This window comes from Schistocerca serialis, chromosome 1 (genome assembly GCF_023864345.2).
Source record: "Schistocerca serialis cubense isolate TAMUIC-IGC-003099 chromosome 1, iqSchSeri2.2, whole genome shotgun sequence".
NCBI classification, from domain to species: domain Eukaryota; kingdom Metazoa; phylum Arthropoda; class Insecta; order Orthoptera; family Acrididae; genus Schistocerca; species Schistocerca serialis.
Window position 1 is genome coordinate 85,398,976 of NC_064638.1, and position 27,922 is coordinate 85,426,897.

At 41.9% G+C, this 27,922-nt stretch overlaps 1 protein-coding gene across 1 annotated transcript in view; it reads left to right on the forward strand.

The window, feature by feature from the left end:
* The first annotated feature begins 3,216 nt into the window (after nucleotides 1-3,216).
* LOC126457019 (uncharacterized) overlaps nucleotides 3,217-27,922 on the forward strand; it is a 76,112-nt gene continuing 51,406 nt past the window's right edge. The window contains exon 1 of the mRNA XM_050092994.1: nucleotides 3,217-3,328. Coding sequence (XP_049948951.1) covers nucleotides 3,289-3,328 — 40 coding nt within the window. The 5' untranslated portion in view covers nucleotides 3,217-3,288. The remainder of the gene's footprint in view (nucleotides 3,329-27,922) is intronic.

The window sequence follows — 27,922 nt, forward strand, 5'->3', positions numbered from 1 at the left end:
CCTTAACCATAACTCGTTTCCCTCAAGCCTCGAAATAAGGACTCGTCTACCCACTAACTAAAAAGGACGTTGCCACAGTACCCTCTGATTACCGACCTATTTACATTCGTCCTGCACTGTTAAAGGCAAGTCCGCGACTAGCTAACAAACTACCTAACCTCAACCAACCTACTGGACAAAAATCATTCAAGTTCCCGTGAACATAGCAGTACAACATCTGAAGCTTGCAATGGATGCTTAAGAGGAGACAGTCGTGTGCTTCTTAAAGTTCAGCAAAGCTTCTGACACTGCCAATTCTACACTTTAGTTACCAAACTTAGCTGCTTTAATTTCTGGACAAGTGCAGTCAATGATGTCAATCATATCTGACGTTCTGCCATCAGTGCGTCATGTCCGGCACCATAAAGGCACAATGCACGCAGATTGTATCAGGCGATCAGGCGTTCTCCAGGATTTATTATTAGGTGGGAATTTAAGAGCTGGGACCTGCATAAACTGACAGAATCAGAGGTTGTAGAGAGTTCCAGGGACAGCATTAGGGAACGATTGACAAGAATGGGGGAAAGAAATATAGTAGATGAAGAATGGGTAGCTTTGAGAGATGAAATAGTGAAGGCAGCACGGGTTCAAGTGGGTAAAAAGGCGAGGGCTAGTAGAAATCTTTGGGTAACAGAAGAGATACTGAATTTAATTGATGGAAGGAGAAAACGTAAAAATGCAGTAACTGAAGCAGGCAAAAAGGAATACAGAAATGAAATCGACAGGAAGCGCAAAATGGCAATGCAGGGATAGCTAAAGGACAAATGTAAGGATGTAGAGGCATGTATCACAATGCGTAAGATAGATACTACCTACATGAAAATTAAAGAGACCTTTGGAGAAAAAAGAACCAGATGGAAGAGCTCAGATGGAAACCCGGTTCTAAGCAAAGAAGGGTAAGGAGAAAGGTGGAAGGAGTGTACAGAGGGTCTATGCAAACGCGATATACTTGAGGACCATATTATTGAAATGGAAGAATCAGTAGATGGGGATGAAATGGGAGACATGATAGTGCAAGAAGAGTTTGACAGAGCACTGAAAGACCTGAGTCGAAACAAGGCCCCTCGGGTAGACAACATTCCACTAGAACTGCTAATAGCCTTGGGAGAGACATCCCTGACAAAACTTACCATCTGGTGAGCAAGATATATGAGACAGGCGAAATACCCTCAGACTTCAAGAAGAATATAATAATTCCAATCCCAAAGAAAGCAGGTGTTGACAGATGTGAAAATTACTGAACTATCAGTTTAATAAGTCACGACTGTAAAATACTAACACGAACCTTTTACAGAAGAATGGAAAAATTGGTGGAAGCAGAGCCGACCTCGGGGAAGATCAGTTTGGATTCCGTAGAAATGCTGGAACACGTGAGGCAATACTGACCCTACGACTTACGTTAGAAGATAGATTAAGTAAAGGTAAACCTACGTTTCTAGCAGACTTAGAGAAAGCTTTTGACAATGTTGGCTGGAATACTCTCTTTCAAATTCAGAAGGTGGGAGGGGTAAGATACAGGGAGCGAAAGGCTATTTATAATTAGTACAGAAACCACGTGGCAGTCATAAGAGTCGAGGGGGATGAAAGGGAGGCAGTGGTTGGGAAGGGAGTGAGACAGGGTTGTAGCCTATCCCCGATGTTATTCAATCTGTATATTGAGCAAGCGATAAAGGGAAAAAAGAAAGAAAAACTCGGAGCAGGAATTAAAATCCATAGAAAATGGTTCAAATGGCTCTGAGCACTATGGGACTTAACATCTATGGTCATCAGTCCCCTAGAACTTAGAACTACTTAAACCTAACTAACCTAAGGACGTCACACAACATCCAGTCATCACGAGGCAGAGAAAATCCCTGACCCCGCCGGGAATCTAACCCAGGAACCCGGGCGCAAAAATCCATAGAGAAGAAATAAAAACATCGATGTTTGCCGATGACATTTTATTTCTGTCAGACACCGCAAAGGTCCTCGACGAGCAGTTGAACGGAATGGCAAGTGTCGTGAAAGGAGGATAAAAGACGAAATCAACAAAAGCAAAACGAGGATAATGGAATGTAGTCGAAATAAATCGGGTGATGCTGAGGGAATTAGATTAAGAAGTGAGACACTTAAAGTAGTAAATCAATTTTGGTATTTGGGGAGCAAAATATCTCATGATGGTCGAAGAAGAGAGGATATAAATTGTAGACTGGCAATGGTATGGAAAGTATTTCTGAAGAAGAGAAATTTGTTAACATCGAGTGTAGATTTAAATGTCAGGAAGTCGTTTCTGAAAGCATCTGTGTGGAGTGTATGGAAGTGAAACAGGACGATATGTAGTTTACACAAGATGAGAAGAGAAGCTTTCGAAATGTGCTGCTACAGAATAATGCTGAAGATTAGATGGGTAGACCACGTAACTAATGAGGAGGTATTGAATAGAACTGGGGAGAAGAGAAATTTGTGGGATTACTTCTGTCTATAAGCTGGTAGGAGGTTGTGTTCCAAAAATTAACGGCATAGAGACAGAAGTAATGACAGTTTCTGCAGGACAATGCTCAAGCACGTACAATGCAAGGTGTTACTGATTTGTTTGACTGCTAAGTGCTATACCACCTACTGCACTCTCCTGTCTTAAGCCCTCATAAGTTCAGCTCGATTTCTAAACTGCACTTCACGGTATTCGCATCAGAACTGCTACATATTCGTCGGGCAATGGACCGCGCCACTCGAACTGTCAACACAACTGGCACTGCTAAGGGTATCCTACGACTTCCACATCGCTGGCAACGGTTATACACAATGCTGGTAACTACTTTGAAGGTCAGTAAAACTTTGAAACACATATCTATTTTGAACGAGCTGTAACTAAATAGTTTCCACTATTAAAGTTCCAACCTTCGTATAATGGAAAGGAGTACCCCAGGTGTACTGAAAAACCTGACGCCGATCCGTATGTGTGCTCCGATGAGACAGCTCATTAGGGATGCAGCTGCAGGGGCGAGGACGGAGAGCATAACCAGAACACAACTTAGAATTGTATATTTTAGGATCAGAAAATAAGTTTCTGTTGAAAAATAATTATTGTCTTGAAACCATTGGACTTACTTCTGAATCTTAGACGAATGCTCTTCCTCAGGTACCGTCGCCAACCCGGACTGTAAATGTGCAGGAAAGTTTTGCGCCTGCATTGTATTGATATCATCCACAGAAGACCGGATTTGTTTGCGTTCCTCGGAAGGGTCACTCTGCAGCCCAGTACAGAAGGCAATGAAGCGCTACGACCTCCTGTCTCGGCTTATAAGTAAAGGTAAGCTACAGTAAACCCGTTTCCTCTATTTCCTCACGATGTAACTTCATTTCAGACCCTAGCACTAACTACTAAATTGCGCAAATTAATGTAGCAGATTTTTAAATTATCTTTAAACATATACGTGTATCCATGTACATCAACAACAACAGTAACAGCAACAAAACTAATACAGTGTCTAGCGACTAGTGGCTAACGACTAGCTGTAGTTAATACAGCTAAAGAAGAGCGCTGACAACTGAGGTGGACTTGGTGCGGCTGCTTCTTCCACCCACGTCAATCATCTATGTAATGCTATTTTTTTACGCCGAAAAGTTTTCCTCTTCTGCGTAACTTTTCCGCTCGGTGAATAAGAGCTGTGTTGTAATTGTATTTGCTGAGTATGTAACTCAAACGGATTTGTTTGTAGTTTACTGTGACGTTTATGTTGTGTGATGACGAAAGAAGGAAGAGAGTGAAACTCGCTGCTTCTACATGGACTATTGTTATTTAATATCATCAAGTAGATCGCCATCCCTACTTACCCATCTGACGAACAGATCACCAACAACAGTGTAATGTCCGGAATTCGTGAGACACTGCTGTGGGATTAGTATTTTAAACTATTACACACACAAACTCTGGTGATTAAGAACTTCACATGAAGAATTGCCCTTTCCCTGCGAACAAGACACTGGCGACAGAATTTACTTAACCAAAAGGATTAGAAGCAGATCGCTCCTAATCGAGTGTCACAGTAGAGGCGTGCGTTAGCGACCTCAGCTACGGTAATGGGATTGCAAAACATGAACGTGCTCTTATGAAAAATGTTCTGGATACCAAATGTTTTGTTTCTGTAGAAACATAATTGAGAAGGACATTTACTGTAACGCACCGGGCGTTTCGAATACCATGACCGACCCAACGAAATCGAGAGGGCGCTTTCTTCTATCTTTTCGCGATACACGTGTGGCATTTATTATTATTTAAGGATTCTGTGTTTTTTTCCCTTAGCGACACTGGTTTTTGTACTAGAGATAAACTCACTCTCTTACAAATAGTATAAGCTTCCACATGTGCACTTAGGGTATCTTCGGGGCGGGGTCAACCGTAGGCCATATTTTATATTTGAGGAAATCTGAAATAAGTAGTAGGACTGCTGTGAAGCCCGACAGCTGCTACTGAAGATTAGTAGTAGGCTGTCGCAATAAGAGGTATATCTCATTTGAGACTTATAACAGGGATTTAAGAATTCGCAGCATTTAGGACATTCATAAGAAATTTTGTTTTTACTATCGTTAAAAACTGAAGGAAATTACTTACCGGCGGCTGCCACTGGTCAGCGGCATCATTACAGAAGACTATGCCTCTCGTAACATTTCAGTGATAATTTCTGGAGTAGGTGGACTACTAGAACATTCGAATCGCTCTAAAATCTGTGAATAAATTGTTTAAAAATAGACAATACGCTATATGTATTAGCGATGCTAGGCCAGAATAAAATAAGCAGATTACGTACTACGGACAAGTATCCAAGTTTATGGACATGAGAGACAACGGATCAAAAGGATCAGCCAGAGTGACTGTTCATCTCGAAGAAACGAGTTCAACATAGAGGCTTTACACAATTCTGGACCAAAATGTCGATAGTATGAATAAATACTGACATGAAGAAAGCCTCCGCAAGAAGTTGGAAAATAATCTGCCGAGGAAATTGTTCATCATTTCACAATATTACACTGATGTTTCCCAGTCATGTCCACCATAAGGAGCCTGACATTATATGGTACCGCAGATGGCACATTTCTCACCAGCGCCTATCATGTCGCCTACATTTATAGTTTCATGTATGATGAGTTCATTTGCCCCGACTCTCCCAGCTATAACAGCAGTTAAACTTCTATGGTGTATTCAGAGGTGGTGTGGAGTCATGTAAACAGCACTTTATTTTGGCTCTGAGCACTATGGGACTTAACTTCTGAGGTCATCAGTCCCCTAGAACTTAGACTTCTTAAACCTAACTAACCTAACTCTTGCAATTCGGCATTGTAGCGTATTCTCCAGCCTTCTTCCTCCCTTATTGGCCCATAGATTTTGCGTAGTATTTGCCGCTCAATGCTTCTTAGAGCATTTTTATCGTGTTCTGTCAACGTCCATACCTCTGAGCCGTATGTGATAACTGGGTGGATTAGGGAATTATATATTAGCAATTTAGTTTTTCTTGTAACAAGGCTACTTTTGAAAAGCTGCATATTTGCAAAGTAGCTCTGTTTCCTGCTTTTATTCTTTCCCTTATAGCCTTTCCAATACTGTTATCATTTGTTATTAGGGCTCCCAAGTAGTTGAAAGAGGACACTCCATTGAAGCATTTCCCATTGATGTTTAGGTTTTTGGGGGTTCTTCTGGCCTCAGATTGTGACATTACCATATATTTTGTTTTGTTTTCATTTGCTATGAGGCCAATTTTTAAGGCTTCTGTTTCCATTGCCCGGTATGTTTCTAGGAGTGTATTGGTATTTCTTCCTACTATAGCAATGTCATCAGCGTATGCACATATCTGGCTTGGTTTCGTAAGTATGGTGCCTCTTTTGTTGATTTTATTTGCTGCACTATGCAGGGCTATGTTGAATAGGACAGTGGAGAGACTATCCCCTTGCTTCACACCTTAATTAAAGTCAAAGCTTTCACTTGTTCTGCTAAGGACCTTTACTTTTGCTCTTGTCTCTGTCATTGTCATTCTGATTAGTCTTATTAATTTAGCACATATACCAACTTCTTTCAGTACTCTGTATAGTTCTTGCCGATTTATGCTGTCAAAGGCTTGTTTGAAATCGATGAATAAGAAATGCAGATCTATATCATATTCATAGAACTTTTCCATCATTTGCCTTATCACAAATGTTTGAATAGTTGTTCCTCTGCCCGGTCGAAGGCCACACTGATATTCCCCTAGTATGCCTTCTGCACACTTCCGTACCCTTTCATTTAATATACTTGTGATGATCTTATAAGCTGTACTTAGGAGCGTTACACCTCTATAATTTTCACATGCTGTTCTGTTCCCTTTTGTTATAAATGGGGACTATTATTCCAATTTTCCAATTATCTGGCATAGTTTCTGTTTCCCATATATCTGATATTAATGTGTGCAGTTCCTTTATTACAGCCTCACCATCAGTTTTTATTAATTCAGTCTTCTGTCTTCCCCAGGGGCTCGATTGTTTTTTGACTTGTACACAGTCTGGGAGGCCTCTTGTAGTGTTGGTTTTCTTGCCTCATTGGTTTCATTGTATACTTCCAGCTCCACTCTTCCCTCCTGTGCAGCTGTCTCTTCATCTTCTAGGCTGGCGCTTAGTGTATCTTTGAAATACTCTGCCCATCTTCCCACTATCTGGTCTTCCTCCCTTATCATTTTCCTCTCTTTACTGGAACAGGCCATTGTTTTTGGTTGGAATCTATTCTTCATTTTACCTATGGCATGATAGAACTTTCTTATTTCATTCTGTTCCTTTAGTTCTTCTAGTTCTTGAAATTTCTTCTTATTCCACTCTCTTTTCTTTCTCTTGCACAGTCTGTTAGCTCTTCTCCTTAATTCTCTATATTGTTCCACATTATTTCTGGTTTACAAGAGTTAATACAAGGCAGGGACATTATAAAATTTGTGAAATCACAGCGAATACGATGGCTAGGACAGTTGGAGAGAATGGCAGAGGATAGAATTCCAAAGAAAATGATGAAAGGTATGATCCATTCAGTTAGGCGAAAAGAGAGACATAGAAGAAGATGGATCGATGAGGTAACAATGGATATCAGCAATATGGGTGTCTGGGGGTGGAAAAGAGCAGCAAATAACCGAGAAGTGTGGAGGAAGATTGTTGAAGAAGCCAAGGCTCACCAAGGGCTGTAGCGCTACTGAAGAAGAAGAACTAACCTAAGGACATGACACACATCCATGCCCGAGGCAGGATTCGAACCTGCGACCGTAGCGGTCGCGCGGTTCCAGACTGTAGCGCCTAGAGCCGCTCTGCCACCGAGGCCGGCACTTTATTGTGCAGAGCCTTCTTGAGAGAAGCGTATTCACTGCGGAATATCACAATATGGGGCACCATAGGCAGCGATCCTACGATTCTGTTTCGACATCAGATGTCATCTCCGGAAAACTGACAGTCCGGCAGTATTTACAATAATATGGGCGGATACATTGTCACCATTTCTCACAGTATGTTAAGAACACTTTATTTCTGATAGCTTTAGATCAAGTCACACAGCATTTATATCCGCGGATAGCCAGAAATGTGATTTACTAAATTCTCAGGTCTCGCTGAACACATTGGTACATGCAGCACCACTTGCAACAGCTCAGAGATAACCTTATATGCTAATGACACCATGCTTACTCGAAATGTCACATTAATAATGCAGTAAGGCAAGAAATTAATTACCTCTTGTACTTTATGAAGTGAAATTGTTGCGTGTAGTTTAATAGTTTTATGCGCGGGAACTGAAACTAACGTAATGAAGCCTTTCACGGATTATGTTCACTTCTATTATAATTACGGGCTGAGAGGTTAGGTAGACGTCTATTTACTAACGTTACGTTCCCATCTGCGACTGAAATCTTTAGAGACAGCTCAAGAGCCTCCAATTTATGAGCCCATTATGAGCTGTATACGAGGCACCAAATGCATATGACTGTCTCCGGTTAAAAGTAATCAAACCTTAAAATTACTCTTTTGGTGCAAAGTTGGTACGCCTATTTTATGTAAATCTCTCTAGTTTTCTATTAAATGAAATTCATCATACAAAGGAATTGAACACCTGACGTTCGAAAGCTAACAGTAACGACACGGCCGACCGATGTGACCGAGCGGTTCTAAGCGCTTCAGTCCGGAACCGCGCTGGTGCTACTGTCGCAGGTTCGAATCCTGCCGCGGACATGGATGTGTGTGATGTCCTTAGGTTAGTTAGGTTTCATTAGTTCTAAGTCTAGGGGACTGATGACCTCATATGTTAAGTCCCATAGTGCTTAGAGCCATTTGAACCAATAACGACACGTGCTTATAAATGCTGTAGAGCATGTTGGAAGGTACTGGATCGTGATGACAGTGCCTTTGAGAATAGTAACGGCAGTGCCTGTTTCGTACGTGGTGTTTCGCGAAGTGAACGATGGTAATGGTATATTGACAAAACAAAAGATAATTTCATATGGACCTGCAAATACTGCATGCACACAACAGGTGAAGTTTCGTAATTTCCTACAGTTCTCGATACTCTAAAGTTTAATAATCAGCAGTGTATTATCATCAGCCAACAACCTTACATCACCACCACCCATCCATGAATCCGAAAATCCATTCTGAAGTAACAGCACTGTGCTACCTTAGCTTCATATTTCAGATTCAGCTAATGTGGCACCAGCACGTCATGTACATCATCTGTAGACGCTTCTGATCCAACATAAACGCTACCGGAACACATTAGTTTCAACTTCTACAAGTCACTGATCTGTCGTGTCCTGCAATACAGCGCATTAGTTTAGGGAACTGCAGCGGAGTCTCACATTCGTCTTACGGTTAGTGCTGAAATATATAGTTTGACTGAAACGTCGTCTGCCTAGGATCTTCTCCAAAGTACAACTGAAAAATGTCAGAGAGATACACACAGTTCAACTGCAGAATATTACAGCTGTCCCTCCTCTTCCCTTCTCACCTTACACAAGAGTGACAGCAGCCGGGTGTGCTGTGAACACGAGCACTTACTCATCAGGTGCTCCGTGGGTATGCAGACTAGACTGACGCTCAATCTATTAATCCAGATCATATAAGATAATAGATTATGCCCTTGAAGCGAAAGGCTACTTGAAAAGGCAACTGCTGCGCACATCGGGAAACATTGTTTGATAATTTCCTGAACTTGTCAGGACCCTCGTCTATTCCTTATAATTGGAGGTCCCGAGCATTTCAATTCAATAATTTACTTCAGTGGTAGCTGAATGATAGAGTTTGCTCTGAAAAAATAACAATTATTCAAGTACTGAGTAGAAATTACTCAGGACACATAAACGTCGAGGTTATAAGACAGTTTGAGAATGAATTTACATAATTACAGTAGAACAAAGATAAGAAAATGAATAGGTGCTGGAGTCGGCACCGGCATGACGCAGGAAAATTACGGTTGAGAATGTGCCCAGACGTATGCAGACACAAATTACACTTTACCGTGGCGGCAAAACTTTAAAATTGCACAAAAAATGTATGAATTCGAACAGAACGCGCAACAAATCAATGAATAAAGAAAAAATCAGGAAGGAAAAGCACTACGCGGGTGATCTCTAATAAATTAAACCGACAATGAAACAAAACACGAGTAGGTACAAGGAAAATTACTTTGTTGCCACACTTAGTTTGCAGAAAATCTTCCATATCAGTGCGTAGGGCGAGTGGAACAAGTTAGGAGGACTAAGAAATAGAAACCAACAATGAACTCAATGGTCTGTTATGAAAAGAGTCAACAAGATTAAGTATCTCGGAACCTGGATTTGTGAAAACTGGCGAACAGACTTGGAAATAAAAAGTCGCATAGAGAACTCCCGAAAAGTCTCCATAAAATTTAAGAATATTCTTACAGGCACAGATCTAGATCTAAACCGTAGAGTCCGATTTGTAAAATGCTACATCTGCTCGGTGTTTCTATATGGTTTTGAAGGATGGACACTAAATATGACAACAACGACGAAGTTAGAGGCCTTCGCAAACGTGGATTTATCGCAGAATGCTTAAAATATCGTGGACTGCAAGAATAACCAACACCGAAGTACTGGAATGAATGAGCAAGCAGCGAGAAATGTTGACAATGCTTAAAAGAAGAAAAACTGCATACCTAGGACATATAATACGGAACACCAAATATATGCTTGTGCAGTTAATAATAGAAGGGAAGACTGAAGGAAAAAGAAGACAAGGGCGAAGAAGAACATCTTGGTTGGACAATATAAAGCAGTGGACAGGACTGCCAAGTGTAGACCAGCTATTACATACTGCGGTTCACAGAAGAAAGATGCAACATGTGGTCGCCAACATCCATTAATGGATAAGCAGCAGCAATATCACGATTTCCGATGTCGGGAGTGCGCATTCCAAATGTCGTCTTGCCGTGATCGAGGAAGTGTGGACAAGTCACTCGGTCACTCGGCGCCGAATTGCGGCCGCTGGTAACTGCTGCCGGACGAGGCGATGTGATGACACGACGAATCGCGGATCTTGTCATCCTCCTCATTACGTGTCGCGGACCCGCCTAAGTTCAAATTGAAGCTTCAAGACCTGGCAGGAGACGGAAGTCAAGAAAAACACCACGTAGAAGTTACCACAGAATAACAACTCAAAAATGAATCCCCATACGGATTTTGGTAGCCCTCCTTCACACTTCGAAAAGGCACCCCCGCACAATATTTCTAGCCAATCCCAGAAAGGGCCTAACTGCTCTTCCAATCAAGGGTCCCGAAACCCGCTCACTAGCTCTCACTATAAAGTTACTAACAAGGGAACCTCCCCATCGCACCCCCCTCAGATTTACTTATAAGTTGGCACAGTGGATAGGCCTTGATAAAGTGAACACAGATCAATTGAGAAAACAGGAAGAAGTTGTGTGGAACTGTGAAAAAATAAGCAAAATATACAAACTGAGTAGTCCATGGACGACATAGGCAATATGACAGAGACTGTCAGCTCACGAGCGGCGTGGTCTCGTGGTAGCCTGATCAGCTGCAAGAGGAGAGGTCCATGGTTCAAGTCTTCCCTCGAGTGAAAATTTTACTTTCTTTATTTTTGCATAGTTATTATCTGTCCGTTCGTTCATTGACGTCTCTGTTCACTGTAATAAGTTTAGTGTCTGTGTTTTGCGACCGCACCGCAAAACCGTGAGATTAGTAGACGGAAGGACGTGCCTCTCCAATGGGAACCGAAAACATTTGATCGCAAGGTCATAGCTCAACCGATTCCTCCACAGGAAAACACGTCTGATATATTCTATACGACACTGGTGACGGCATGTGCGTCACATGACAGGAATATGTTGTCGACCCACCTAACTTGTACACTTGGCGAATGGGTAAAAAGATTCTTCTACCTTGGCCGATTTAGGTTTTCTTGTGAATGTGGTAATCACTCCCAAAAAAGTGATGAAAACATAAGAGTTTGTCACATAAACTGAAAATAAATAATTAAACTTTTCACTCGATGGAAGATTTGAACCAAGGACCTTTCGTTCCGCAGCTGCTCACGTTACCACGAGACCACGGCGCTCCTGCGTTTCCAGTCTCCTTGATGTTTCTTATCTTCCCATGAACTGCTCAGTTTGTATATTTTGCTTATTTTTTTCACAGTTGCACACAACTTCTTCCTGTTTTCTCAGTTGATCTGTGTTCAGTTTTTCAAGGCCTATCCACTGTGCCAACTTATAACTAAATCTGAGGGGGGTGCGATGGGGAGGTTCCCTTGTAAGTATTGCCAATGAGATCCGTCTATATGGAAACGGGAGATGAGTGTCACCCGGTCCCACTTCTAGACTTGTTTGTCGGAAATTCTGAAAATGTTTTTGCGCTTTACATCATTTACAGAGGAAGGGCAAAGTTTGGAAATTTCCAGACACAGGAGTGGCCTACACATTTTCCTTGAGGGGATGTATCTGGAGACCACACACAGCAGCATAACAGGAAGTGGACAGCTGAGGACCCCAGCTGAAGTTTACTAACGCAGCACAATTTTCACCTTCCCCCCACCAGTGGTTTCCCGTTCTGCTGTTCGGAACACGAGTCTTCCGTTCCGCAGCTCATTGTCTGTGGAAGCTGAGCCATGACAATAAATTCTTCAAAGGCTCGACCGACTGTCCAGTTGACCCACTAGCGTAAGACTCTGCACTCTCCCAGAACATACAAAAGTTTCTCCAGTTTTCGCCCCAGCGAAATCAAGTTGACCTGGCCAAGACCAGATACATTTAATGGAAAAAACTACTACAAAAATGAAATCTTATGTTAGGCACAGAGAGGAGGGTTAGCTACATTGCTAGACTCTGCCTCTAGCCATTCACGTAATCAGTGCGCTATACAGGTGGGAAGTCGACAAATGTGGCAATAAAGAACAACAAAAATATAGGCTATAAGAAATGCACAAAAGTAAAAATGGTGAAATAAAACACTAAACTGAAACAGTTTATAGGCAAAAGATAAATCATACGATTACTTTGAAAACAATTCGTGGAACAGCGCGAGAACAGCTAAAAATGAACAAAAACTAACGAATTCTCTTAGTGAGGTCGAAACTATAACACAGGTTTACTTTGAAAAACTCCCTCGCAGTGGCGCCCAGAATATAGCACATGATTACTTTAAATCATGGAACAACACGAAAACAAAGAGAACAAAAACTTGTAACACCTCGCAGTGAGGTGTGGAGTAGTTTTGGACTCGTTTCCCGAGAACTGTCTTCAGCAAGTAGTTCGACAGCCCACACGCAATGGAAACATCTTGGACTCAGTAGCTATAAAAAGGTCTGATCATATCGACTACGTCAGTGTAGAGGAAAATATTAGTGATGAAGATGTCATCATTGGGACCATGGTTACTAAAGTTAATAAACCCGTCAAGAAGGCTAGAAAGAGTAGATAAGCATTTGTGAGAGTCTGACTTAGACAATGAATGGACATCATTTATCTTAAGTATGATAAACGTAGAGGAATTATGGGCAAAAATTAAACTGATTCCAGATCGCACTCTGGAGAAGTATGTGTCGATTAAGTGAATTAAGGCCGTTTAATAACAAAATTAAAAAAAATAGCCGAGGAAGCACAGATTGTTGCACTATCGGTTCAAAAACAAACGCGAAAATGTCGACAGGCAAAACTCTGTAAAAGGATTTTTGCGCGAAGCACACAACTTCCAGCGTCGGAGCTTAGCCAAACATCTTGCCGAGAAGCCAACAAAATTCCGGTCCTACGTGATATCGCTTAACTGGTCGAAGGCTTCTATCCAGTCACTCGTTGACCAGCGTTATGCTGCAGTAGGAGTCAACATAAGGAAAACTTAAGTTTTAAATTTCGCTGTTGAAACCAGTCACGCAGGAGGATCGTATACACATATCATCGTTTGACTGTCTCACAGACTCTGTTGTGAAGGACATAGAAATATGCATTCCTGGCGGAGAGAAGCATCTGAGAGATTGGAAACAAATCAGTAGCCACATTTGAATGGAGTACCAGTTCCGATTCGCAGATGGTAATCTACGGTATTGACCCCTTTCTTAGCTTACATTTATCGCGAATCTGTCTTCCAACTCGAAGTCCCAAGCAACCGGTAAAACGCACAGGTAATTCCATTATATAAGAATGGTAAGAGAACAGACATTCAAAACTACAGACCAATATTCTGCAGAATTTTTGAAGATTCTGAATTCGAATGTAATAAATTTCCTTCAAACAGAAAAACTGCTGTCTCGAGATCCTAGATCAGCACGGCTTTAAAAACCATTCCTCGTGCGAAACTCATCTTACCAGTTTCTCACATGATACCCTACGAATCATAGATGAGGAGTAACAGGCAGGTTCCACATGCCTAGAGGTCCGGAAAGTATATGACACAGTTCAAATGGTTCAAGGGGGTCTCAGCACTATGGGACTCAACTTCTGAGGTCATCAGTCCCGTAGAACTTAGAACTACTTAAACCTAACTAACGTATGGACATCACACACATCCATGCCCGAGGCAGGATTCTAACCTGCGACCGTTGCGGTCGCGCGGTTCCAGATTGGAGAGCCTAGAACCGCTCGGCCACCCAGGCCGGCTGTATGACACAGTGCCACACTGCAGAATGTTAACGAAGGTCCGAGCATATGCATAAGTTTCTAGATATGTCAAACTCACAAAGACTTCTTAAGTAATAGAACTCAGTACGTTTTCCTAGACGGCGAGTCTAGACAAGGTATCGTATGGAGGGCCCCAAGGAAGCGTGATAGGAGCTCTCTTTCTCTGTATACGAATGGCGTTCAGTAAGTAACACTTCTTTTTTTCGGCCAATTTCGGTAGAAAAAATGCGGAATTCTTGTGGGACATCGTGGAATATACCCGCTTCAGGTCCTACAGATCAATAAAGTTACGTTAGGTGCTGACGCTGTACATAGCCTTCAAAATGGCGTCCGTAACGGAGGTGCGTTCCGAGCGTTGTAGACATTCATAGGCGCTCGCAGAATATCCATGGATACCTGGCAGTGGGCAAAAGCACGGTTAATCGTTGGGAGAGACCTCTGTTATCACCTCAACAAGGTCGCGCTAACCTGTTCGATCTCCTGGGTGCTGGCCGGCTGCAGTCAGATATGACTCCAGCAGTTCTGGAACGTGCGGACACTCTCATACGAGGTGATCCATGAATGACAAACATCTCGCTGCTCAACTGGGCGTCTCTGTTGGTAATACTGACACATTCCTCCAGCAATTCGGGTACTGAAAGGTCTGTGCCCTTTGAGTCCCTGGCTGCCTAACAAAAGACCATAAAGAGCATCTCCCGATTTCTGTCTGTTTGCCCCATTGAAGGATGCACCCAATGGAAAGCCGTACGTGGATGGTGGGAAGCTTTCTGATGCAGCACGACATTGGCTCTAACATCTACCAGTAGAGGCGTACAACGCGAACATTCCGGCTCTCCGAGTAATGTGGCTTAAAGTGGTCTGTAGACAGTCGTTTATCTCTTCCTCTATTTGCTAGTGAAAAAGATAAGAGAATAGGTAGTAATGGTGCAAGTCATCCTCCGCCAGGCGCCATATGGTGGCTTGCACCGTATGTTTGTGTATTTAGATCTAGAAGCAGAAAGTAATTTAAATACTTGTGGTCGATTATCAACACCGCAGTAAGCTATGAAGCAGATGTGGCAGGCAGGATCCAGCAGGCAAAAGGAGCGGTTGTGATACTAAACGGAGTTCCGTGAACCAGGACAGTATTTAAAAAAATCTGCGAACAGTAGTTGAAAATATACTTACATACGGTACATAGAAATTGACCCTGGGTGTGGCAGAGAAGCAGAATACAGATAGAAGAGATGGATGAAATAAGAAAGGCAACGAGTATATCCAGGCAGAGAGAGGAAAAGAAATAAGGAAATTAGGGAGAAAATGGATACAGATCCATCAGTGCCGAAAATAACTGAGAACGTTGTGGCCATTTACAGCAAATGTAGCAAGGGCGATGGCCAAAGGCAATCCTGGAATGGTCGTTACTGGGAAGGAGCAAGTGCGAGCTGCTTAAAGGAACAGTAGATTGGGAATATTTGGAATGACGAGGAAGTCAGGTCGGAAAGAGGAAGACTATAATGATTGTAAATGCTTAAGAATCACAATACAGGGCAATTACTGGAGATTAGAGAAGTCCTTAAAGTAATAGATGTGAACATGTATATGTTTTCATAGTTTTGATTTATTTCTCCCTCAGCACAACATTTCCATCGCGTAGATGACGCAGTGCCTGACTCATATAAGCAGCAACAGAAATTAATCCACCACGCAGTCATTCTCCATGATGCAGCATCCGAAAATGTGGAATGGAAATGAAATCAGCGCGTTGAACTGTTTTTAGACTTTGGTGCTCCACTACATACAGCCTATGCACAAATTGTCGAGTGGCAGCTAAGTCATTTTAGATTGCTGTTGTCCAACACTACTTATCACCGACTACCAACCGATCGAAACGTGTTGATGTCGGTATAGCATCTGACAGAGTTCGAAGTTGTAGTAAATGTAGAGAATGCAGTTGATTGCTATAGAGTGGGATCAGTTGTACAGCAAAGTTAATATATTGTGTGTTGCATGACAACCGACTACAACCAATTCTCTCGACGCCGATATCTTCAATAACAGCAGCAGTGCATCCGTCGTCCACATATTTGGGGATGATACATTGAAGTTAACTTCGCCAAACCCAAGAGTTTAGACTATCGAAGTGTCGTGAGCATGCGTGGCTTGTCACTGCAATATAAACTGCCATGGACCGATTCAGTCTATGGCGAACACATGGTAAAGTGCTCTTCGATGATGTTCTCAAGTATATGTTCGAATATAAAATTCAAGAGAAAGGGGAGGAGTTAAACAAGTGCATCAGTCCATATATGTGTATCATACCTACATATGCCAGTATTACTCGTATAATCAGAAATTAGATACCAACAGAGTTCCAGTTGGTTTGAATGCAATACAAACCGAATTTAAAGGGTATAAAAATTATTATTTGGAAAATAATGCAGTGTGATGATGTAGTTGATTTAGATAAAAGAAGAATGACGATGTTTTAACGATAGTGGTTTAGCTTACACAGCAAAGAAAGTAAAAAATTGTATATTGACAATGCACAAATGTTGTATCAAAGTATGTGTAGAATAACAAATTTTAGTTTTCAAGTTTCGAATGTTTACTGCGTCATAAATGTATCTCACGTGACTTAACAAATCAGCTCTTGGAGAGAGTGTCTTGGTAGTTCATACATTTGCAGTTTCAGAGAGACTTTACAGGCGTCCGCAGCTCGTGGTCGTGCGGTAGCGTTCTCGCTTCCCACGCCCGGGTTCCCGGGTTCGATTCCCGGCGGGGTCAGGGATTTTCTCTGCCTCGTGATGACTGGGTGTTGTGTGATGTCCTTAGGTTAGTTAGGTTTAAGTAGTTCTAAGTTCTGGGGGACTGATGACCATAGATGTTAAGTCTCCTAGTGCTCAGAGCCATTTGAATTTTACAGGCCAGTTGTTGTATGATAAAGAGACTTAGCACATTTTTACATGACATGAAATTAACAGTACAGCCGTTGCAGTGTCACAGTGAGACGTACCAGTTCACACGCAACAGTTGTTTTTGGACCTATTGATTCATTATTAGAAGGGGCAAAATGACGAATGAAAATAATGCAGTTAAACATTTTATGTGCTAATACTATTCTTTCACTCTGAATTTACTACGACAAAAACGCTGTTACACAGTGGAAACGCATTTTGGACAAATGTGGGATATTCTCAAATTCCTCACCAGCGAGCACCTAGCCAAGGCAGGCCACGCCAACGTCCCGTGTCGCAATCAAAACGACAATTAGGCAGAACGTTGACATTGTGGAAATCAGATCAAAGCAGGAAGATATGCCCTCATTTCGCACTAGAGGCTCGAGTCGTAAACTCAGCAACATGTCCTGAGCGAGGAGAATATATCTTGTCATTCTAACAGTACGGCTTGATTTAGTAAGAGAGAACAAAATTTTCGCCAGGACACCTATCAGTCTGCTGATCTGGTGGAAAGGCAACAAGCTCAAGCCTGAGAGCCATTCTCACGAAATAGAAGTTATAAGACTGATGGTGGGCCCGGAAAAGTAGGTCACATTCGATCATGGCTGACCAGACATAACGTAATTGCCCCAGACAAACATTCTGGCTTCCAAGCCTTGATCTCCGTCTTTACGATGCATTGCACCGGCTATCAGGCCGATTCTGTGATGTGCTGCCCCTGACTAGTACCTGTAAGTAGTTACCGACATTCCAGACCTTCCTCCACACTGTGCATAACTGCTGAGAGATTATCCGAGCACCCCCCCCCCCCCCCCCCCCGATGGCTACAAGAGTGCTGTGGTAAAACCATAGTCTTCATCTTGGGCTGCAAAGTCTGTTGTGTGAGCTACGCAGATGGCCAGCGCACACTGCTGCTCACTCACCATCGCGGTTTTGTGAGATCGACACCACAGTGTGATGGCTGCCAGAGATTGCTGAGACAGCGTCAGCCAATCCCGAAGCTATAGGCTGAAATTCTGCTGACCTTGGCGCCGACACAGAAGAACACACGATTGTAAACCTTAATGTGACAAATTCTTGTTCCTCTAATGTTGTATCATTAGCGCCCAGCGTGCCGACCGACATGTTCCACTTAACTCCATGATTCGTCGTTTCGACATAGTAGGGGTGTCAACCTTACTGTAGCTAAAATAGGATTCTGACACAGTGCGCATCATAAAATGGAAGTTGCAGATTAAACAAAAACACCAATGTGTCAGCATGAAAAGAATAGCACTCCCATCTCTTCAGATGAACAAAATTTACACAGGTGATTATTGTTCAGGAACCTCATAGTCACACCTGTTCAGACGATGATGCAATTGATGCTTTAGGCCTAGGAATTTAATATTATCTGAATTCTTAATTGTAATTAATACATCTCAGTTCTGATATATATAATCTACAAAACATTTACCCTTCGCAGAAAACACAAACAAACACTTGGAAAACGACAGACTATGTTCAGCCTATGGATCTTTAATTTCTTTCAAACCTTTCAGGACTCCACCAAAGTCGAAACACGCGGTTTGATCTCTGTTAGTAACATGAAAGAGTGCCGCTTCACTTAATTTGCCTCGACGCTGTTTAATAGCTAACATCCAGCCACTGGAAGATGCTAGGCTTGCATCATATATTCTGTTTTGGGCTGAGCCAGGCCAATGTAGGTTATGAGGTCTTGCACATCATGTATAAAACAGCACAATGACTTTAGTTCTGCAGACGAATGCTAATGTGTTTCCATTTTGCACATGTTACCTGTTTTGTTTGAAAGCGTTTCAAGAAGTATTTGACTCAGCACAGACAACCAGCAGTCTTCTCCTGATGTACTTTCTTTTCATGACCTTTTTCATAAAATTTCATCCATGTATGATTTCTATAGCATTCATCCAGTGCGAGTGACAACATTTTGCATAGGTCTATGATACATCTATAGATGCGTCTATGATCGAGGGTGACATGTTCCAATGGACTGACGCATATGGCGCAACAGGCAAAATCACACGCTATTGTTTTGTGAAATGACAGGATTTATTCCCTGTAATTTGCAATTTCTTGTCATTAGATTAACCAAATATGTAATCATGATTTTAAGGCTTCTTATATACTCCGAAATTGGCGGATACCTCATCTGATATACACACCAAGGCATACCCTATACCATGGGGCAAGGCAAATCCCTATCATGGAAAATTTAAATTGTATATATCTAACGTATTGGAATTAAAGTATGTACAGATCAACCATACAAGATGTTTGTAGAAGGGAGTCAGCCCTTCGCGAGAGTCATCCTTATGAGATGTCTTAACAGGGTAGTAAAGCATGAGGGTATTTGGACAACGTAGTACGATGCAGTTTTTGGACAGGATAGTTCTAGGATGGGGTAGTTCAATAGCACTTTTCATAGACAGGATAGAACAGTGTTAACCTTATGGATAGTACTGCAAGGCATGTACTCCATAGACATGTACTAATATATACCTTGATTCCGATTATTCAATACATAAAATTCTAGTTATGCATGTTCGTGATTCGCATTGCTAGATGGTGTAGAGCACATTTCGGGAGTATACGTGGTGGTCCATTGATCGTGACCGGGCCAAATAACTCACGAAATAAGCGTCAAACGAAAAAACTACAAAGAACAAAATTGACTAGCTTGAAGGTGGAAACCAGAAGGCGCTATAGTTGGACCGCTAGATGGCGCTGCCATAGGTCAAACGAATATCAACTGCACTTTTTTAAATAGGAATCCCCATTTTTTAATACATATTCGTGTAGTACGTAAAGAAATATGAATGTTTTTGTTGGATCACTTTTTTTGCCTGAAGCTTATAGACGTGGGACAGAAAATGAGAACTGTATTCTAAAAAAAATTGTGGTCTTGCCAACATCGCTGAGAGAGGTCGTACAGCATTCCAGTGTAGCACTTACCTGCTCAGAACGCTCTGAGTAGTTTGCACTGGGAGCGCGGGTATGCTATGAAGCTGCAAACACAAATCCGATACGTCACCGTCTTCGCACTGGCTATGAATCTTGAGCTCCTGCCAGAGTTGCTCCTTGCGCAGTACGCCCAGCCTGAATACCAGGAACGATTCCATGTCGGTCTCAGAAAACCTGCAAACAACAACTGGTAGTCTCTGAACCTAGGGCAGAATTAACCAATACCTAAAAATAACAAATATAGAAATGAACTGTGCTCAGTCGACTGGAAATCACAGAAAATAAGCAACAAAACCAAGCTCTGCTAGCAGAATGGTGCGCGGCGCTGCGGCACCACTGTGTGTGCTCGACAACACATTAGGAATTACGGGACCGTGGAGGGGGTGGGAATTTAACATTGTTTGTTTAAAACATTTTTCAATTTATTTGGCCACAAAATTATTGTTACTACAAATGCAAATTGAGCACCAAATAGTTATGCCTTAAAGTGATTTTGACAAGGGGATCGCTGCGCGGGGTAGCCGTGAGGTCTAGGGCGTCTTCTCATGATTCGCGCGGCTCCCCTCGTCGGAGGTTCGAGTCCTCCCTCGAGCATGGGTGTGTGTGTTGCCCTTAGCGTAGGTTACTTTAAGTTAGATTAAGTAGTGCGTAAGCCTAGGGACCGATAATTCAGCCGTTTGCTCCCATAGTCCTTACCACAATTTAAAAAAAATGAAAACAAGGGGATCACTATTTTATTAGAAATAATATGAGACAGAAATCTTAAAACTTGCACTATAGGTAACAGATTTGGGTGCTCTTTCAAGATTCGTTTAGGTTTTACTAAAATGTCCTAATAAACGATTTTAAGATTCTTCAGTTAAGAAAAAGACACACAAACAATAGTAAACTGTACAGTTGGTAAAAAAGGCAGATAACAGACATAACGCGCAGAACAGAGACAAGTGGTGCCTGTAAGGTGTGATCACCAACAGCATGTCCTAAGGTCGGTCAAGGTTTCCAGCCACCAGATCAACCAAATCAGGCACACACAAGGTCCACAGACAGCGGGTAGGCACACTCCAAGGCTGGCGTGAGGTACCAGACTATAACGGACATCTGCAACACACCAAAACTCTTTAAGAAGAGAGGAAACACATATCACTATACCGCTTTTAAATGTAATTAAAAAAAATGGGGTGCCTCGAGAGAGGTAGCAACTTTCAATAAACTCAAACATGAAATACCAAACGGTGGCTCAAATAAGCAAACATGCTTCAAAAAAATTTATAGCGGGTACACTTAGCCCGAAGATGATAGCATATAACGCCCATTCAGCAGAAACGCTTGGCAACAGAAGCCAAAACCGAAATAAATTACGTCCAAGAGGGAAGCTGAACATGACGATGGTAGATCGACATGAACCGCCAAAAGCGAACTAAATAAGCAATATGGTTACGTGTCGAGGTAAGGAAGAAAGTGACGCACCACAACAGTTCAAACGGGTATGCAGTCTAATAATATTCTAAGAACTGTGCTACAAACTCCGCTGCCCGGATCTGAGGAAAACAACGCACGAGGATAGTTAATTACGGTGCTCACCCAGTCTTAACAGGACCAGTAAGGCTTTGTCCTCTGGATAAACCAGAAACCAACAGCGAAACCTGGAGAATAGAAGTTGCCTCAGGTCGCATTTCTTTTGGTTGTGTCGCGCCCCCAGTGCAGGAACGTCCTCCTTGACTTGTTTACTTTATTTTTCCTTACTCAAGAAAAAAAGAAGAAAAATGGTTCAAATGGCTCTAAGCACTATGGGACTTAACATCTGAGGTCATCAGCCCCTTAGACTTAGAACTACTTAAACCTAACTAACCAAAGGACATCACACACATCTATGTCCGAGGCAGGGTTCGAACCTGCGACCGCAGCAGCAGTGCGGTTCCGGACTGAAGCGCCTATAACCGCTCGACCACAGCCGTCTTTCATTACTCTCCCAGCGAGTTCCGAACAGAGTACTTTGAGACTGAGCGCCTCGTAACCAAAACAGACTGCCAGCGACCTATTGAAAGGGCAGCCACGAAAAATCTCTTTGTGCTCGCTGCTCCAGCATGCTCTGTCCAAGCAAACCAAAGAGAACCTCACATCGTAGCACCGCAGAGATACTCGCAAGTCGTTCCCGAGGTGTCAACTTCGCAGCACTGCTCAGGAGGTAAACGATTATTTTGGATTGACAATTGGTACACGATTATGTTGGATTGAGAATTTTGCAGGTTCTGTCAATATCATTTTTGATTGCTTTCTTGCAATCTGACATCACCAATGATGTCCTGGATTGCCATTTTGGATTGTGATTTCATGTGGATGTTGTTTTGGATTTTTATAAGCGTCGTCTTGTATTGTGTACTTAGCAAAAGTGACCTAGTTTTACAATGGCGGCCTGGAGAAACCTAATAGGATCTGTTAAATCTAACAAACAGCCAGTGTTCTCCCGCTATGGAGAGTTTGTGAACTATAACTAAATCCCATAACTGTTACACTGCATGATGTCAGGAAAAATCCCAGTAGGAGGAGAGTGTGTTTCAGCTAAGAGGTCTGTGGTAACAGCACCGAAAATTTTCGAAAGCTGTTATGCTGCTTCTATTTATAGCAGCAAATCAGCATGACTGGCCTCTATACCATGCAGAATTTGTACTGACTTGTCGTGTTAGGTCAGTGGTCTACCCGAAAGCTTTTATAGACCTCTCCAGACTGCATGAGTACAGCGATATTTCTGTAACATGATGGCCTAATTGGTCATTCATTTCAGTTTTTGCTGTAAAAATAGCATTTTGTTAGAAATTTGCTTTGAAATGGAACATTTTATTACAATTAACAATTCTTAGCGTAAGACGGAGTAACTTACTACAGTTTCAGTGTAACAGAGAAATTTGGTTAAAGTTTTAGTTAAACATGGACAGTTTGTTACAACTGGGCTGTAACACAGGGTATTTTGTCACAATTTTAGTTTAACATAGTCATTCTGATACAGTTTTTGCTGTAGGATCTAACAGTTCATTACAATTTTATTCTAACGTGGAGCTTTTTGATAGTGGAGCTTTTTGACAGTACTTTCCTGCAATGTAGGGAATTTTATTAAATTTACTTGTAACATGGGGTTATTTGCTGCGGTTTACTGTAGCACAGGGAAAATGTGTTGCAATTTTGTTGTAACATGTGGATGTAGTGTCATGTAGTCCTCATGGTGCAATAGCATAAGTTAGCAACATCAGCTCGGTGCAATCATCAAATGCTTAATAAAATAAGGGAAGCGAGTTTTGTGTAGTTTAAATCAACTGTAGCCTAAATAAATTAATCAACACATGAATTGGTCAATTTTTCCAACTTATTCCAATTTCACATAATAGATTCAAAGGCTGAACTTCAAAATATTTTAGAGCGACCTCCACAATATCGGAGTCCCTGCAATGTCGAATAATTTTGTGTTCGATGATTGCTGGAAGTATTTGAAAGTCTAGCTAGAGTCTTACATATTTCAGTTGCCCACAAATTGTAGAATTTCCTCCACGTCCGCTCACATGTCAGTTTTACTGCTGATCTCCTGACGCTCACAACCTTAACTGGCAAAAGACATCCTGCACAAGTGGCTCTCTTGCAGGAAACACATCAAGATCTGCCATAAATAATTTTGAAAGCCTTTGTATATAAGTAAGATAAAAAAGTATTGGCCACACCTTTAAATTCCCGAATTGCAATGTGACACGTCCTAAGTACAACGTAAAACCCTTACAATTTATGTCAGTAATAACATAAAAATCGCTTAAAAATACAATGTGAACCCAAACACTAGACCTCATTCTATGATACGATTTTAATGTGTTATGAACATCTGTATCATTAGAGACAAAACGTTAGCTCACACTAATGAGAGAAAAAATCTGCAGCAACCTCGAAGATGGAGCCATATCGACATATTCTTCAAATTCCGTCTAACATGGACACATCTGGGACGCTCTTTGACATCTGTAGTTCCCAATATTCGTCAAAAAGTTACAGAAATCCTGTGGCAAAACGTAAACTTGATAAAAACACACATTTTTATCCGTATGCTGTACACAAAGTGTCATTAGCATTTCGAGTGCTTCTGATCACGGCGTAAGGTTTTTCAGCCATACATAACGTTTAACTGCTCAAGATATCTTTCTGCTGACCTGTATGACAAGCGCAGTCATGTCTGTAACGGCAGCATATGGCAACAGTTAGCTGATACCACGGAGCTTCGTCTTTCCAGACAGATGATGTCCTTATCAACCATGGGAAGTAAATTTTCTGTGACGAGGTTGCTGTCAGGTGTCGTTTGCTGAGATGAAAACTCAGTGAATACTAAATTTGATTCTCCGATGTACGGGGTAAATGGGAGGAATGCAGGTTTGATGTAAAAGTCATAGACAGATACAAAATTCTTGATTTCAATAATAATTGTTGGTGACAGTGCAGAACTGACAGCTTTCATCTCAAAATTCAACGATTTGCTGTATGTCCGTCAATGGCACCAAATACCATATATATATATATATATATATATATATATATATATATATATATATATATATATATGCACACTAGGAAAGAATTATCCGAATGGGACGGGAATCAGTACATCTGGTGTACACGTACAGACAAATGAATGATTACAATTTCAGAAAAATTGGATGATTTACTTAAGAGAAAGATTTTCACAAATTGAGCTAGTCAATAACGCGTTGGTCCACTTCTAACCGTTATCCAAGCAGTTATTCAGCTTGGCACTGATTGATAGAGTTGTTGGGTATTCTCCTGATGGATTTCGTGTCAAATTCTGACCTTCTACCATGTTACATCGTCAAAACCCCAAGATGGTTGGAGTGTCCTGACTATAAAACTCCAAACGTTGTCAGTTTCGGAGAGATTCGGCGACCTTGCTAGCCGAGGTAAGGTTTGGCAAGGACGAAGACAAGCAGTAGATACTCCAGCCGTATGTTGGCAGGAATTATCTTTCTGAAATGAAAGACCAAGATGGCTTGAAATGAAGGGCAAAAAAACGGGGCGTAAAATATCGTTCAATTATCGCCGTGCTGTAAGGGCGCCGCGGATGATAGCCAGAGGGGTCCTGCTATTGAATAAAACTGGCACCCCAGACGTCCATTTCTGGTTGTCGGGTCGTACCTCGAGCGATAGCCAAGTTCGTATCCCAACGCTGTCCGGGGTGTCTCTAGACTCGTCTTCGGCCTGGCATCCCACTGACCGAAATATAATTGTCATCAGTAATGAGTCCCACTTCGAAATGAGTACTCGTACTTATGAACAGCGTTGCCTTCTGTCGTCTAAGGTAATAGAGTTTTATCGCCACGAAAAACCCATGAACGTGTAGGCTGTTGACAGTTACTCTAGTAAAATTCCTTTGTTTTCGTCGTATGTATTTGCTGCTCTTTTTTCGACTATGATTCAACATCTCACTTTGTATAAACGTCTTCAGCTCTCAACTGTACTGATACATACCTGGCGCATATAACATCATCCGTGTTATTGACGGAACTGGGAGTTAGCTGTTAGCGACGGCCACGCACTTGATAGATGACAACTCCCATGCATAAATATTTTGGTGCTAAATGTTTAAAACATCGTACCGAAACATTTGTCTCGTGAGCCACTGCACAAGTTCTCACTCAAGAACGAATGTTGTTTTTTTTTTAATTTTGCTGTAGGACAGATGTGTTGGGCTATTGGGCATTTTAAACTCTGGACAATTCGAATATCCCTCCAGTTTTCAATAAGAGTTAAAACGTAAGTGTACTCCTTCAAATCCCCCCTCCCCCCCTTTTTAACTTAGGTCTCATAGACTGGCGCCAGAATGATAGTTACAGTGGTGGTAGTGCCACCGTGACTGACAAACTAGTGACAGAAACCGCAACTACTGTCTTGGATTTTGAATTTCCTGCAATTTTTAACTAAGAGCAGGTAGGCTCTTTAGTGGCTTGGGAGACTGGGAGACTGCCAGTCGGCCACGCGCGATTAGCCGAGCGGTCTCAGGCGCTGCAGTCGTGGACTGTGCGGCTGGTTCCGGCGGAGGTTCGAATCCTCCCTCGGGCTTGGGTGTGTGTGTTTGTCCTTAGGATAATTTAGGTTAAGTAGTGTGTAAGCTTAGGCACTGATGACCTTATTAGTTAAGTCCCATAAGATTTCACACAGATTTGAACATTTGAACAGACTGCCAGTCGTGTTGTACACTTCGCGTCGTGTTTGTCTAGTTGGGAGCGGGTGTGCAGTGTCCTGCCGCGTTTCTGCTCAATGAGCTCTTACTGGCCGACTGCCGCGCGGGGCCGTACTGGTTTCAAATGTTTGGACAGGCGCGTCCAGGGATCTTGTGATCATATTGCAGAAGGGATCCTCCCACATTTTTTGGCTGAGTAAAGTGGCATTTGTTCCTATGCTATTACTAGCAGAAATTCTTAAACAGTGCATAATTTTAAAGTTAATGCAACTCAGACGTTGGGATCCAAGCTTCGGCTAGCAATCATGTGAGCTACGACGTCAGAGGGATAAGGAAACTGTTCAATCCCATTTTACACTGAGCATGAGTGGCCTCGTACCACTATGACATCAGGGAAAACTGTGTCACGGATTGGTACACGCATGTGACGCTTTGGACTGCACTCATATCACCACTGCCACACTATTTTCATTACGTATTACACACACTTATAATTGTATAAATTGTCAGCATATGACTACAATAAGCATATGGCATCCAAAGTAATTGAGAAAGCCCGTGTTGAATTATTAATGTGAAGATGACATTCGTAAAATGGACTATTATCTTCAACAACCGAACATAGATCACAGTAAAATGTTTTAAAAAAGTAATATAAAACAACCAACAAGTTACAACAATCACTACCACCTTGTCCAATAACACGAACATTGAAATGGTTATTGTACAATGCATATTAGTAACGACGCGTTCGTGAATTGAGTCATCACAGTAGTAATTACACGTCAGCGGGACCTAACGATGCATTGGCCACCGGCCATTTTCCTTTATCTACAACATCTGCGAAACAGTCTTGGCTGACCATTCTTTAAAGAATGTTTTCATTACGTCAGCAGGTAATTTGTGAGAGCATGCCCCCGTTCAACATCGGTAGTTTATCCTTACAGAATGCTCCTTCATCGCATTCTCTGCAAGCAGTGTCTCTTTCCCAACCGCTGGAATGTGGCGCACGAACTCAAATTATGTGACAATGGCAGTACTGAAACGTTTACTAAGTAACGTGCATGTGTTGTAGTCTCTGCTACGCCTATAAAATGACTCTAAGTAAGAGTTGTCGGTCTCACATTGACTTTAGAATCATCTCTACAACAACACGAACGATAGGTGTCTGTAGATATGTAACTGCATTCAGAAATAAAATATGTGTATGGCATATTTGGCCATGTGTTCACTTCTAGGAGTTCGACCACCTGGTGCTAATCTTTTTATCTGACGTCACTTTGGCGACTTGCACGTCAATAATGATGAGGACAACGTACACACTCGTTCCCGAGCTGAGAAAATCTCCGACACGGGTGGGAATCGAACCGATAGATTCGCAACGGGGAGTTAACAGTGTTACCCACAAGACCACGAGCTACATTCAGAAATATTCAACGAGTGGATTGGACAACGTTGACTGCTAACCGTCAGTACACCAGCTTCTATTGATTCTTTGCAGCTTACGGCAAAATCTCTACAATGTCAAATAGGGTAACAGTACAAATACACGTAGGTAACAAAGACAAACACTTGAAGTTTCTATAGAAACAAACATAGTTTACTTAGATACAATTA